The 16084-nt window shown below is 40.3% G+C and overlaps 1 protein-coding gene across 4 annotated transcripts in view; it reads left to right on the top strand.

The window, feature by feature from the left end:
- The window catches only part of acana (aggrecan a), a 109752-nt gene that overhangs the window by 50510 nt on the left and 43158 nt on the right, over positions 1 to 16084 (top strand). For all 4 annotated transcript variants that reach the window (XM_072565192.1, XM_072565190.1, XM_072565191.1 and 1 more), the window contains exons 3-10: positions 44 to 430; positions 1336 to 1510; positions 2060 to 2187; positions 5549 to 5842; positions 7262 to 7978; positions 9730 to 9904; positions 11903 to 12030; positions 14216 to 14509. In XM_072565192.1, coding sequence (XP_072421293.1) covers positions 44 to 430; positions 1336 to 1510; positions 2060 to 2187; positions 5549 to 5842; positions 7262 to 7978; positions 9730 to 9904; positions 11903 to 12030; positions 14216 to 14509 — 2298 coding nt within the window. The remainder of the gene's footprint in view (positions 1 to 43; positions 431 to 1335; positions 1511 to 2059; positions 2188 to 5548; positions 5843 to 7261; positions 7979 to 9729; positions 9905 to 11902; positions 12031 to 14215; positions 14510 to 16084) is intronic.

Raw genomic sequence — 16084 nt, 5'->3', positions numbered from 1 at the left:
CATTTACTAATGTAAGGAGACATTATTTTATTCTGTATAATAGATGACACAAAGGCCCTGAGTGTGAAGATTGCCGTGCAGTCACCAGTGAAGGCTGTTCTTGCGAGTTCTGTGAATATCCCCTGCTACTTCATCGACTCCACATCACTCTCACCGGACACTCCCTTGGCAACTTTGCTGGCCCCAAGAATCAAATGGACAAAAATCAGCGAAGATGGGAAAGAGACAGTCATAGTGGTTGCCACCTCTGGAAAAGTTAAGATCAGCCAAGAGTACCAAGGTCGAGTCAAGCTTCCAAGTTACCATGAAATTCCAAATGACGCCACCTTGGAGTTGGATAAACTACAATCGAGTGATTCTGGAATGTACCGGTGTGAAGTGACGCATGGTATTGAGGACAGCCAAGACGTTATACAGTTGGTTGTTAAAGGTCAATATTATGTTTTATTTTGGTTTTTCTGTTTTCTCCTTCTTTTTGGAAAGTTATTTTTGCCATTGTAGCCAGGAATAGTAAAAACTGAAAGAATTGTGGATGCTGTGAATCAGAAACAAAATCAGGTTGCTGGAAAAGCTCAATAGGTCTGGCAGAACCTGTGAAGAAAAATCAAAGTTAACGTTTCAGGTCCAGTGCCTCTTCCTTAGAACAGTTCTGAGGAAGGGTCACTGGACCTGAAACTTTGACTTTGATTTCTTTTCAAAGATGCTGCCAGACCTACTGAGCTTTTCCAGCAACTTCTGTTTTTGTATAGATTATGTAGTATGTTTGTTACAAGCAAAATCCTTTCATCACTGGAGTTTCTTGGTATATTTCAATGCCAAACAAATTGACTCTCAATGAAACTTCTAAGTTTCATGGTTGCTAATTGGAATACTGAAAATTGGCGATCCTCCCTCTGCCAAAGCAAGTTGGTGTTGTTAATTTGATTATGATTGAAGTCAAATTAGTGCTACAAATGCTCCAAGTCCACCCTTAGGATATGAGTGTACAAAACTAAGAAAAAATATTGGAGTCCAGGTGGGGAGTTGAATGGCATCTTTCTCTGCCATTGTTTTTCTCCAGTTCTGCGGGACATGAGATCCAAGCCCATATATAAGCTGACCAAATGAAAGTGTTAGCAGTATTTGGTCAGCAACGACAATGGCAATGAGGAGAATGCAATAGCAAAGTCTTGTGAGATCTATGACATGCCCTGATTATAATCAGCCATCTAGACTTTGATAATATTCGTTGGGTTTAGTCAATAAAAGCTACAAGAGCCTGAGCTATAATTTACAATATGCCAAAGGTTGATTCTAGACGATGCTTGATACCCACATTTTCCCTTCTGATTTCAGGTATTGTCTTCCATTATCGTGCAATCACCAGCAGATACACCCTCAACTTCTACAAAGCCCAGCAGGCTTGTGTTGACAACACTGCCATCATCGCAACACCAGAACAACTGCAGGCAGCTTACGATGATGGATTTGATCAGTGTGATGCTGGATGGTTGGCTGATCAAACCGTAAGGTCTGGACCGATTATATTTGTTACCCACAAATGTATGTGGTGGATCATTTTGGGAGCATGGTACATCATGGTGGTAAAACTAATACAATAGTGAAAGAAATCTTCCGAGGCCACCATAAATTTCCAAACTATGCCAGCTTCAGTGAGGCCCACGAGTGATATGGAGACTTAAACTCCCCCAATATGTACATGAATTAGATTTGCAGAAATATTTTCCAGTAGAAACAATTTTACATTGCAGCGTACAAGAGATGGTCGAGCATCTATTCAAGAAGACAATGTTTCCTATTTTCTCCTTCAGCTCCCAACAGTAATGATTAATTATTATATCTGAGTTTACTAACATCAATAACCCTAGCAGACTACAATGAAGTAGAATTTTGATATGGATCTAGTGGGTGAATCATGGCAGAATGTTCATGAAACTAACAGACAGTTAGTTCCTGTTTTGTCCGTTTAACAATGTCTATAGTGGATCCCAATATTTACTGGGAACAAAAAACGATAATGATTTTTTTTTGACAGTTATTTCTGAATTTATATTCTTAGATATCCAATTCATAAACCTCGAGTAGGATGCTATGGTAACTTGGATGAATATCCAGGTGTCAGATCATATGGTGTCAGAGATACAAATGAAACCTATGATGTTTATTGCTTCGCAACAGAACTGCCAGGTAGGAAACATGTTCTTCCTTGGAGATAACACACATAGTGGTTCACAGTGAAGGATGCAAACTTGAAGCAAAAATAAGAAAAGTCATCAGGTCTGTTTGGCCAAATGGTGCCAATCTTCAGGCTCCTCCAGGGACTTCTCAATCTTAACTCCAATACGGGTCAGGAATCTACCTGCAGATTGTTAAGCTTGCACTTGTGGCCATCGATCATGAGAATGCATTGTTTGTAAACTCACACCATGACAAACTGTAAATGAATATAAATAAAGTCCTCAAAACCAGTGGAGTACAAGTACAATTCAGAGGAATGGTTGTAGAATACTTGGAGTATGCTTAGCAATTTTTCTGTTATCAAAAACTTTCTGGTATTTCAGGAGATTGTGTCATAGCAAACCCCTACCTACCAACATTTGTTAGCGTTTGGTTTTTTTCAGAACTGACTTTTCCAGCCCATTATTTACCTTATTTGCCAGACAGAGTGCGCGTGTAAAGGTTATATTTAACGGCACACTGGATTTCTCTAACGTATTGTGACAAAGGAGAGAAGTCATGGCTGGAAAAGTTAATTTTCCATGATGTCTCAGATGCAACTGCACATGTGCAGATGGATCACTGAATCTCAGAATTTCAGAATCACAAAATTGTTACAGTGCAGAGGGAGGCCATTCAGCCCACTGTGCCTGCACTAGCTCTGCAAATACTTTGTGCCAAACTCCTGTCTAATATCTTCTCAATTAATTCCAACTCCAGCATACTTTAGTGTATTTTAAACCGGAGCACTCACTGTGTGGAAAAGCTTCTCCTCACTTTTCATTTACTTCTTTTGTGAAACACTGTACGTTCTCATTCTTGATCGTTTTAGGAGCGGAAACAGATTTGCCCCATTTATATCTGCCCCCCCCCCACCCCGGCTCATAATTTTGATCTTCCCTTAGCTTTCTTCTCTCCGAAGAAGACAGTCCCAAACTCTCCAATCTATCCTCTAAACTGGTGGTTCTCATCCCTGGAACCATTTTCGGAAACCCCTTCAGAAACCCTTTCCAGCGTGTTCCCATCATTTTTACAGTGTGATGCTGAGAACTGTATGCAATGCTTCAGCTGAGTTCTCACCAGTGTCCTATACAGGTTCAGCATAACCTCCCCGCTGTAGTACTCCACACCTCTACTAAATTAACTTCAAACCCCTATGCTTTATTAACAGCTCCCTAACTGTCCTGCCACCAACATGAGAAGTGTCTGCAGGACACGATTTCCACTTGGCCAGGCTGCTCTGCCACACTTTAACTTATATATTAAAATATTTTACTTACTGTGACTTCAGTAACTTTAACTTACTTTAACCTTGTTCGTGTAATATTAACTAAAAACTAGTAATTAGCAGAAAATAGAAGTTCTTCATCCCTGTTCACAAATCAGGTCCTTCTCTTGAGTTAATAATTTCTTACTTTCTCTGAATGAGTTTGGAAATTAACATTTTGCAAAGGTTTTAACATTGAAACATAGTGCCTAACAGCAGCTGCTGAGCAACCAATTAGCTCACTACTTTTCACAATTTTACAGTGGTGCCCTGTCTCCTGCACTGGGGACACCCACAAGCCACATGAATGAATTTCACCCACAAAACAGGAAGGGTTAGCACACAACTACAGACCTAGATGATAATGCATCATCTAACATTGTTTTGTAGGAAGCCTATTCCAGAGGTACAGTAAAAGGAGCAGGTCTGGTTAGAGAATATGTCTTATACAGAAGTAATATTATTAATGTATATGGAGAGAATTATCAGTAACAATATGCAGTGCATAATTTAAAAACAGAAAGCTCTGTAAATACTCAGCAGATGTTGACACTGCAATGGAAAAAGAAATAGGGTTGATGTTTCCAAGTGAATATGGTTTTTGTTTCTTTTGCTTTCTGATCTTATGTTCACATTCAGTGCTAATTATTATGGTCATACCTTTGCTGAATCTAGGTCACTATAAGTGACAACAAGTGGACATGTCCTTTTCAAGAGCAAATAGAGATGGATAACAAATGTTGACTTTACCAGGGATTGATAACATTTTTTAAAGAGGACCAGAGTTGTGATGAAGATTTCTGTCCTAAATGCAGGCTTCAAAAGTTTTATCAATCTTCCGGTTAGGACCCAAATAAATTTCTCTTTCGCATGTGTGTGGGATCCTACATTCAGGATCAGCAAAGGGAATGCAAAATGTAGATTCCATTCCAGATCAATAGAATGCTCCATACCCAGAACACAGCAATGTGCAGAAGGTGAACTCAATGTGTTAGAAGTTTTCAAAAAGTAAACAAATAAGTGCTTGATTCCCAAACTGTTTCATGGTCATTGCATTTTATAAACAAATAGCAATGGAACGAGACAGGTAAGGGGACGGTCAAGCCTGATAAAACAATCTCCTGCCTTATTCCTTACTCAACCCAAAAAGGGTGGCACGGTGGCACAGTGGTTAGTACTGCTGCCTCACAGCGCCAGAGACCCGCGTTCAATTCCTGTCTCAGGTGACTGACTGTGTGGAGTTTGCACGTTCTCCCCGTGTCTGCGTGGGTTTCCTCCCACAGTCCAAAGATGTGCAGGTCAGATGAATTGGCCATACTAAATTGCTCATAGTGTTAGGTAGGGGGTAAATATAGGGGTATGGGTGGGTGGCGAGTCGGTGTGGACTAGTTTGGCCGAAGGGCCTGTTTCCACACTGTAATGTAATCTAATCTAATAACGAATTTGAATGGTATGGGGTACAGTTATATCCACCCGATAGTGAAGGTAAAGGAACTTCATTTTGCACAACAGTTCATTTGAAGAGCAAATTGAAAGCGTTCTTTTATATTAAAGCATTATGGAGCATTATCACAGAAGTCATTACCAATCCTCTCTTCCCAGATGGGAAAAGCACAAGATTGTGTTTTACAGTATTTAACATACAATGTTGAACATTATTCAATATCAAGTTTCACAAGTGGTTTTGGCATAGATGATGTTACTACCAGCTTAGAAGCAAACCTGATTGTAAGTTTAAAGTGGTGACTACTTCTGTGATTCCAGTTTAGAAACCATGCATTTGAAATTAAGTAATTAAGAATGAGTGAAACATTGTCATACAATAGATAATACAGGTAGATGTGCACTAAGGGGCAATTAAATTTCTAACATGAAAGAAGAGATTATAAATGCAAGGTCGTTGGTTGATCCATCTGAAAGGGTTGGGTTTGTGTTGATGTTGAGCACTCTGTTGTGCTTTGGTTTATCACGTATAACCTTTTTATGGACAGTATTTGCTGGAATTTGAGGTGGATTTACTTAACTCAATTGATCAACTTCATTTTCTCGCCTTTCCATCTCTAGGTAATGTCTTCTACATAACTACCACTGGGAGGTATGCCTTTAAGGAAGCAATGGAAGCTTGCCTTGACAAAGGTGCCCAGTTAGCCACCACAGGACAATTATACATGGCATGGAAAGATGGCATGGATCAGTGCAATACTGGTTGGCTTGCTGATGGCAGTGTCAGGTACCCTATCACAAAGCGAAGACCCAACTGTGGTGGCAACCTACTCGGCGTAAGAACTGTGTACCGGTACGCCAACCAAACTGGATACCCTGATCCAAGCACCCGCCATGACGCCTATTGCTTCAGTGGTAAGAGATTATGAATTTCTGGCTGATTTGCTTGGATAAGTATTGGTTATTATCATGAAAGCGTTCAAAAGCTAAGACAAATAAATTACTTACTCCAAGAGTGAGTAAGGAAGCCAAGAGAAATGTTTAAACCCTATAAGTATTAATGTGCAGAGAAGATAAAGTTATAAAACAAGAGATTAATCTGTAAACAGAACAGTCAGAGAGGTGTGATGGGCATAACAGTCCTATGGGGCTTAACAGCATTGGTGACTAAAGCTTACTTCAATTGAAAAATAAATTGGTTATTTTTGGACATAGCGCAATACAGAAAAGTGATTATAATCACTTTCACAATGCAGCAATTTAAATATTAGGATGATACGAGAAACAGATTCTTTTGCAAAAATTTTGCTGTGTTTTGTTGCGCTGTCAATTTCGCTTCGGAGAATCTGGGTTCGAAACTAACCAAATGAGGCAGTCCTCTCACTCTGTATGTGGTCTGTGTGTCTGTCTTAATCTATAGGGAATGAGTTAGGTTAAAAATAAAGACACAATGAGGGAAAGTGTGAATAGTCAAGGTCTTTTTCCCAGGTTAGGGGAAACTAGAGGGCATAGGTTTAAGGTGAGGGGGAAACATATAAAAGAGACCTGAGGGGCAAATTCTTCACGCAGAGGAGGTGGAGGCTGGTACAATTACAACATTTCAAAAGGCACCTGGATGGGTTTAGAGGGATGTGGGCCAAATTCTGGCAAATGGGACTAGATGAATTTAGGATATGTGGTCAGCATGGAGGAGTTGGACTGAAAGGTCTGTTTCGGTGCTGCACAACTCTAACTCTACCTTTGATTATCAGCCACAAGGTTAAATGTTGACCGATGCCGGAGCACACATCATGCCCATCCCTTTACATAGTGTCTTCACGTACAGATGTATGGGATCCAGTATCTGTTTCATTATCACTGCATTAAATTGATAAGCCATGGCTGAGAGTTGCTCTGCCTGGGTTTCTATAACAGGTGCTGCAGCCATTAGTGAGTACGGTTAATGTAGTGTAATGGACGCAGGGCACATGGATGAGGTTTGCTCAGTGCGACATCAAGTATCAGACCTTCCAATCAGCTCCATGTGCAACATCCATTATTATTACCTAAAAATGTGCCAAACATAGTTTTTATCCCTAGTGCTTGGTGCTAACAATCATCCTCCATTGAACCAAAATGGACCATGACATGTATTCTAATGTGTTTTGTTCAGCCTGCATTTCAATCACTTAGTTAGAGAAGCTGAGATTATATTGGTATAAGAACTTCAGACTGTTAGGACTCTGATGTATAATTCAATTTGATGTTAATCTTTGCAATATTTAATGCAATGAGGATCCTTCCCTTAATCTTCCCTTTGCTGCTAATCTCTTCAACATGTTTCTTTTCTGACAGGAAAAGTTGATATTGAAGCAATAACAGAAACTCCACTCATCTATCCAGCAACAGAGCCAGAAGAATTATTTACAGATGAAGGAAGTGCCTTTACCATTCAAACTATTACTGAAAGGGTCGAGAAATTCTTCACACAACCAATTGTAGACAAAGAAGCAATAGGAGATATTATTACACTTAGTCCCTTTACTCCAGAGACTCTTCCATTCACTGAGGAAGTGACTGAGGTGACCGGAGTTCCTGAGATTCTCACTCCAGGGACCGGCAGCATTCCACCTTCTGAGGAACCTGTTCCGTCTGTTAGTGAGGGAATTACTGTTGCTGAAATTACACACCTACCTGAAAACCTAACAATTAGCGAAGATTTAACCACTCCTGAAATTGTATTAGCAGGAACTGAGGTGGTCACCCTTTCAGAAGTCACCGTTTCTGAGGTAGCAACTGCTGAGGTGTCTACACCTGCTGAAGAGCTGACAGCAACTGCAAGACTTGAAGAGGTCACAGTGACTCCGGGGGAGAGTCTAGCCACTATTGAGGAGGTTGTTGCTGTGGCAACAGCAGCTCCAGAAGTCCTTGCAACCGTGCCTGAGGAGCTAACAACTCTTCCAGAAGAGACTGGCACCCCAGTCACTGAGCTCATCACCCAAACATTAATGATCGAGGAAGGGAGTGCAACATTAGAACCAATATTTCCTATCAGCCCAGTTTCTACAACCGGTGAGTTATTGGCTTGATGGGCACAACAACAAATTTGCCATCATTTGCTGATATTTCAGAGACTGTAGAGGAAGGTATGGTGGCCTAGTGGCTGTGGTACATGACTGGCAAATCTCAGGTTATGATTCCTAGCCCTGCTACGGCAAGTCACGAAAATGAATTTAAAAAAGTAAAGATACCTTAACGGTGCAGGTGCATAGTTCTTTGAAAGTGGAGTGACAGGTAGATTGAGTGATGAAGAAGGCATTTGGTTTCTGAAAGTTTAAGAGTTGGGAGGTCATGTTGTGGCTGTACAGGACATTGGTGAGGCCACTTTTCGAATCCCACATATAATTCTGGTCACCCTTCAATAGGAAGAATGTTGTTAAACTTGAAGTGGTGCAGAAAAGGTTTACAAGGATGTTGCTGGGACTGGAGAGTTTGAACGATAGAGAGAGGTGGATAGGCTGGAACTACTTTCCCTGGATGCCGGAGACTCAGGAGTGAGCTTTTGTGTTCATAAAACCATGAGGAGCATGGATAGGCTGAACAGCCAAAGTCTTTACCCCAGGGTAGATGAGTCCAAAACTAGAGGGGATGGGGAAAGATTAAAAAGGAACCTGAGGGATAACCTTTTTTTAGAAGGTGGTGCTTGTATGCAATGAGCTGCCAGAGGAACTGGTGGGGTGGATATAAAAGGCATGGGTATGTGAATAAGAAGAGTTCAGAGGGATATGGACCAAATGCTGGCAAAAGGGACTAGGCCAGATTGCAATGTCTGGTTGGCATGAATAACTTGAACTAAAGGGTTTGTTTCCAAGCTGCATGATTCTATGACTCCATGTTTATTTGTAGTTTGCATCAGGAAATACACAGTGGATAGGAAATCAGTCAGGGAAAGGAAACTTCTACCTCAAACTGCGAACACCAGCCCCATACAAAATAGTACACTTTCGACAGCCTTTGGAATTTGGCAGCCTACAGCCCGGAGGATGCAACATTGAGTTCTCCAATTCCAAGTAACCTCCCTTCCTATCCCCCGACTCCCTTCCAAGCCCCTCCCCCTCCCTCCCACTCCTTCCTCTCACCAACCGGATTTATTCCTCCCATTGACCAACCAGGTCGTACCCTCTACCTGTCTTCACCTATCCCCACTTCACCACTTCACCACTGCACCATTCTGCCCCTGCCACCCCCTTTATCTGCAGCTCCCCCTCCACCCACCCCAGTCCTGAAGAAGAACCGCCTGATGAAGGAGCAGCGCTCTGAAAGCTAGTGCTTCCAAATAAACCTGGTGTTGTGTGATTTTTAATTTTGTACACTGCAATCCAACACCAGTACCTTCAAATCATAGATAAGTAACAAACTGGCCTTTAAACTCGCTAGTCAACCATTCAAATATCGCTAAAAATGTTCATGTCTAGGATCCCACTCCACCCCTGTGCCCTGTAGGACAAAATGTGAATGATAATAAACTTTACTGTTTAATGGTACAACAGTAAGACTCCATCTCTGCTACTATGTGTGATGAGGCTTGGAAGAGGAAAACATTTTGAGAGGTTGCTGGAATCGAACATTGTTTATTCAATATTTTAGAGCTGCACAGTAACATCTCCTTTTAGAATCTTTCCAGCTTATTATCTCATACGTCAGTATTGAAGTAGCTTATGGTTCACATAATTGAGGAGTAGGCTTTTACTCAACAACATTCACTGTATGTGGCTGGTTTTATGTGGTGCAACTCAATCACCTGCACATATGTTCCTCAACAGGGGTTGTTTTCCATTACCGTGCTATTTCAAGCAGGTACTCTCTGAACTTCACCCAGGCCCAAATTGCCTGCTTGGAAAACAATGCTGTCATCGCCTCACCTGAGCAGCTTCAAGCAGCCTATAAACAGGGATACAACCAGTGTGATGCAGGCTGGCTCTCTGACCAGACTGTCAGGTAAAACATACACTAAGTCTCTTTGGTTCCAAACAAAATGTCATCTACAAAGCATTGAAAGCACAGAAGAAGGCCTAATGGTTCCATACTGGCGTTTATGCTCTACATAAGCACACTCCTACCACTTTCCATTTAACCCGATCAGAATATCCTTCTATTTCTTGTCCCGCATCTGCTTATTTGGCTTCCCATTGAATACAACCATGTTATTTATATCCACTACTCTGTATGGAAGCACATTCTACCAAGCTCTTGGTATCCAAGTTTCTCCTGAATTCCCTAATAGATTTATCAATCACTAACTTATATTTATGGCCCCTAATTCTGGTCTTACGAGAAAATGGAGATATCTCAAAATTATAAGCTTTATAGCGATCATAGTTTGATTTGATTTGATTTAAGCTTTATTGTCACTTGTACTCAAATACAGGAGTACAGTGAACCGTGTATAATGTCGCCACACACATGCCATCTTAGGTACGAAGGAACCTAGGTACAAACTTAGGTAAAAGTAGTAACGAAGAGAAACAAAGTTAAAAGTAAAGCATAACCATTGTTCTTAGTATAAATAAAGAAATAAAGTTAAAAGTTAATTGTATGACATTTAAGCATTACTTTAATGGTGATATTAATACAACTGCCAAAGCCATCATTAAACAACACAAAATAGTGTTCAACAGTTGCAGTAATTAATATAGTATAATATTATCAACAGGAGGTGATCTTCCAGTCCCATATTTCTGCTCAGCAAATTAATTAATTTGTAGTTGATTTGTATATCAGTGGTAGCTTTTCACTGAATCCCTCGATACCCTTGACTTACAGAAATCTCTCAGTCCCGGCACTCACTCAGTTTCCACAACCTTAGTGGGCGGCACGGTGGCACAGTGGTTAGCACTGCTGCCTCACAGCGGCAGAGACCCGGGTTCATTTCCCGCCTCAGGCGACTGACTGTGTGGAGTTTGCACGTTCTCCCTGTGTCTGCGTGGGTTTCCTCCGGGTGCTCCGGTTTCCTCCCACAGTCCAAAGATGTGCAGGTCAGGTGAATTGGCCATGCTAAATTGCCCGTAGTGTTAGGTAAGGAGTAGATGTAGGGGTATGGATGGGTTACGCTTCGGCGGGGCGGTGTGGACTTGTTGGGCCGAAGGGCCTGTTTCCACACTGTAAGTAATCTAATCTAATCTAAGATAATCTATGGGAGTTCCATATTTCATCACCCTTTGTGTGAAAATGGGGCTCCTGATTCGACTCCTGAATAAAAAAGAAACTGATTCCAAAGCCTTTAACGTCTCTGTGGGAGCCTGTCCCATTTCATCAACTCTCAGAGAAGATGCTAACCTGAGGCCTTGTTTGCCCTCTCCAGTGGATGTAAAAGATCCTATGGCACAATTTTTTAAAAATAAAGCGGGGGCTTTCTCCAATATTTAGCCTTCAACCAGTAACACTAAAAAGAATAGATTATCTGGACACGATCAGACAACAACTTGTAGGAGCTTGTTCTGTACAAATTGGCTGCCACACGCACCACATCACAAAGCATTGAATTGGCTGCAATGTGCTTTGATGTATCCTAAAGTTGTAAAAGGCTCAGTGTAAGTTCTTTCCTTTCTGAGAATGCTGATCCTAAGTAAAAATTAGATTCGCTAAGCCTCAGCAGTTTTACCTCAGAGGAGGTTAATTGCATACATAAGCCTCTGAAAAAAATCAGAGCACCAATCTTGCAGGGTACCGATTCTGAAATTGATATTCTGTGGAAACACACTGGCAATTGATTTTAATAATAAAGAGCAGCAAAAAAACAAGTATTTTTGTCTTCGATTCATTAAAAAAACTTGGATATAAAGCATCTTTTCATTTTTTAATGTCCTTCCCTGAAAATAATGACATATTTTGTGGGCATTTTTCAAGCAAGCAAAAGCATATTTTGAGGTAAAATGTGAAAGAGTACAAACATTCATTTTTATGGATTTTTCATATCGGAAACTTCTGTTTGTTTAGGTACCCTATGGTGAACCCCAGAGAACGCTGTTTTGGTGACAAAGATGGCTTCCCTGGTGTAAGAAGCTATGGTGTCCGCAAGCCTGAGGAAACCTATGACGTTTACTGCTACATTGACTGTCTAAATGGTACAATATTTAAATCTGGACAGGGGCCAGTTTCTTTTCCCCTGAGTCTCTTGTAATGATCTCAGCTGATGTTATTATTGGACCAGTTGGTTCCAGACTGAAATCATATCTGATCGTATTTTATATTATTTTGGTTGGAATGAGGTGATCTCTAACTGTAACATAAGGACACAATCCTACAGGTTTGGATTTAACAATAAATCAGAAGTTTCTTATGCAAAAGAAATAAGGATAAAATAGAATAAACCAAGCTATTTCCATATCATGCACAGTTAAAGATTTTGAAACACATATTAAAAATATAATCCCATCATTTCCAAAAAGCACCCTTTTACAATACTTACCCCAGAGAGGATGCCCTTTTCTATGCCGCATAGAGTTCTGCATAGCTGTGGTTCCAATTCCCAGTCATAAGAATCAGATAGTGCCTTCCTCAAGTTTTCATAGAGCTAAGCTTAAATTTTCTCAGCTTCAAATAACCCTTTCACCCTTTTACCCAAACACCTCTGGTCTGAAACTTTAACTAAAGTCCTTACACTAAGGCAACATGTTTTTTTAAAATTCTAAACTATGTTCTCCATTTCCCAAGAGCAACTGTATTATGTATCCAGCTTCAGGTTCAACCACGACCATAAAAAACTGCCCAAACGGTATCTGAAAATAGACATTTTTTTCAAACCATGGGTATTTCCTTTTAGCCCAAAAACCTAAATCCAGAAATGTCTATCTGAAAGCTTTATGCAAGACACGGTTTATTTTATTCACTCATAAATTCCCACCAACCTTTGAAACTATCATTTTGACAGTTCTTTTAAAAGATATCACCCAGACTGCAAAAATATTTATATGTTAATCATTAAACTCCCTTCAGCACATCGAAAACTCTCATTCCATTAGTTCAAATTCAGAAATCCAAACTCAAAACTAAATAATATTAATATATATATATATATAAATTGCTTGCCATACATCATTATTTATCTCTCTAACTCACTCTCTCCACCTTTGAGTCAATCTTTAAAATGTACCTAAGTTTGCCTTAATATCTCCTTACATGTCTTGAGCTCCAACTTTGTTCACTTTTACAGGCTACAGATTCAGGAGAAATCATGGCGCCATGAACACATCCTTCAAAAATGCCACACTTCAAATTCCTGGACAGTGGTGTTTGGGGGTGTAGGGAACAGGTTGTGAGCTGGTTTGGTAGTCAGGCCAGGGATCTGGGAAGTGTCTAATTATCAAGGCAATTGTCAATGTTCTCTGAGGGGGGACAGCTGTGATTGGACAAGTAGGAACTTTCCTTTCAAGTCTTTGGTTTCCATGTCTTTGCACACTCGGAAGTAAAATGAAGGGTGATAGTGCAGGAAATCTCAAAAGTAGGAAAACAAATAATTAAGACATTTCAAATAAAGATCCAATGACACCAGGATTAAGTTTGAGAAAAAAGCTACAGATTGTAAGAGCTAAGGAAGATGAGGAGATAGTGTTTCACCTTTTAAGGTCTATGGAGTATAAGTTTGAGTAGAAAGCTATCAATAAGTCTTGATTTCAACTCTCAATGAAGAAGAAGACTATTGTAGGATTGTAGATTTAGAATTTAAAGAATGTAGTACAGGGACATTGCTAATGCTCGCACTTTTGTCACTAACTGGAGATAATGAAGGTTGTAATAGAGATGGTGGGTAGAGGCTAGTGATGAGAAACTGGCAGGAAGCATCATTGTATCTTAAATAGCTGCTTTCCTTCTTCACACACAAGGCAAAGTTATGTTTCCTGCACCCTTGGACACTGTTAATTGTAAACTTGTTTTGGAAGGTCAAGTACTTCTGCAGTGGTTGATCTAAAACCAGCAACTGGGTGACTAGAAATGTATGACAGGGTCAGTTAACAATAATTGAGCAAAGATGCCAAAATTTGTTGAAGTTCCAAAATGTGAAGAATTGCGTATGAAGGTATAAATGGAAGTTATAAAAAAGTTGGTCAAGAATTAGGGTTAATGATATTGGGGAAAAACACAGATAAAACTGTAATTTTCCATAACTAATAAACATTGAAAAGTGCTCCTGAATTCCTTAAGCCTACTGTTCATTAGTATGTAACAATTTTCAAAAACTAGGAAACATGTCCCATAGTACATAACATTATCAAGTTTTGTTAATTTTGTTTCTTTTCTATACTATTACAGGGAAGGTATTCCACGCAACTGTGGCCGACAAGTTTACCTATGATGAGGCAGTTGATTATTGCCTAAGTCACAATGCTAAGATAGCCACTACTGGCCAATTGTATGCAGCCTGGAAGCAGGGTATGGACAAGTGTCGAGCAGGCTGGTTATCAGATGGCAGTGTTAGATACCCTATCCAAAGTCCCAGACCATCCTGTGGCAGTGGACGAGCTGGAGTGAGAACAGTGTACATGAACATGGATCAAACTGGGTACCCTGATCCTGAGTCACGCTATGATGTTTATTGCTTTAGAGGTAAGAAATTTTTTTCCTATTCGTTTTGAGATTTCCCTCATACAGAACAGGGCCGGCAAGTGAGGGAATGGATGACAGAAATGGAATGAGTTTGTACATCCTGTATCCTCTCTGAACTAATTGTTTCTTTATTATTCACTAATGAGATGTGGGCGGTGCTGGGTGGTCAACATTCATTTCCCATCCTTAGCTGCCCTTGAACTGAGTGGCTTGCTAGACCATTTCAGAGAGCAGTTGAGAGTCAACCATATTGCTTTCATAATATTAATATTGCTTTCAGTCTGGAGCCATGTAGACCAGATCAGGTGAGGATGGCAGATATTCTTCTCTGACGGACATTATCTAGTGATCTAAATGGATTTTTCCAAGTCTATAATTGTTTCATGGTCATCACTGGATCTTTGTTCCAGATTTTTCTTTTATTGAATTCAAATTCCACCATCTGCCATGGGGGGGGGATTTAAATTCAGGTCCACCAGAACATTAGCTGAGGTTTTGGATTAATAGTGATATCACCAGTAGGCTTCCCTTTGAATTAACTAAACTTGTCCTTTCAGAAACAAAAACAAAAATTGCAGGAAAAGCTCAGCAGGTCTGGAGGCCACTGTGAAGAGAAATCAGAGTTAATGTTTTGGGTGAGGTGAACCTTCCTCAGAACTGTCCTCTGTCTATCTTGCATGCTCCATCACAAGATTCATTCAATGGTATGCACCCATTGTCTACTAGACATCATTGCATAAAATAAAGTTGCTTTCAGATGGGAAGTGGTAGTACAATTTCAGAGAATCTGATTTTTAATCCCAGTTCAGGAACTCAACATCTGAATAATTTCTGATTCTGGACTCTGCACTTAATGAATTTAATGCCCAATGAGTGACACTGGGGAAGGCATAAAGGCAGCTACAGTTTCCTGGATGTGTTGCTCCAAGGCGGAAAACAGCCATGATAAGGCTTGCAGAATAGAGCAGGCAAGAGACAAGAAAACAAATGCCCAAATGGTCAGTTGGAAGATTCTTGACATTCTGTCTTTAAATCACCTTATTTTTCATTGGCTACCCCCAACATGTAATAGCTCCTCACATTGCTCCCAAGAGCTAAACATTTATCAAACCCAAGCCAAAGGGGAGGTGCTGACGTAGCTGTAATCCAGTGGTTTAGTAATCCAGATCGTCAGGCTATTGTTCTGAGATATGGGTTCAAAATCTATCATGGCAGATAATGAACTTTGAATTTAATAAATATCTGGAATAACGAAAGGCAACCATATAACTGCTGCTGTTCGTAGTTTCCTTTTAAGAAAGGAAATCTGCCAGACTTACCTGGTCTGGCCTGCATGTGACTTCAGACCCACAGCATCATGGTTGACTTTTAGCTTCCCTTTAGGGAATTAGCAATGGGTAATAATTACTTCTTGCGAAAGAATAACAAAAAAATCTCTTTTCCCAGTCTCGTGACCCTCTCAGCCTGTTGTTAAGCTCTTCTGTGGGAAGTTTATCAGGGCATTAATTGAGGGCAAGAGCATTATTGGCTCCTTCACCTACAAGCCACCATTCTTGATTGGAAAGCAGTGCATCT

This window comes from Chiloscyllium punctatum, chromosome 48 (assembly GCF_047496795.1).
Source record: "Chiloscyllium punctatum isolate Juve2018m chromosome 48, sChiPun1.3, whole genome shotgun sequence".
In the NCBI taxonomy this organism is placed as follows: Eukaryota; Metazoa; Chordata; class Chondrichthyes; order Orectolobiformes; family Hemiscylliidae; genus Chiloscyllium; species Chiloscyllium punctatum.
Note: the sequence above shows the minus strand (reverse complement) of the source record. Positions and strands in the feature narration are given on the sequence as shown.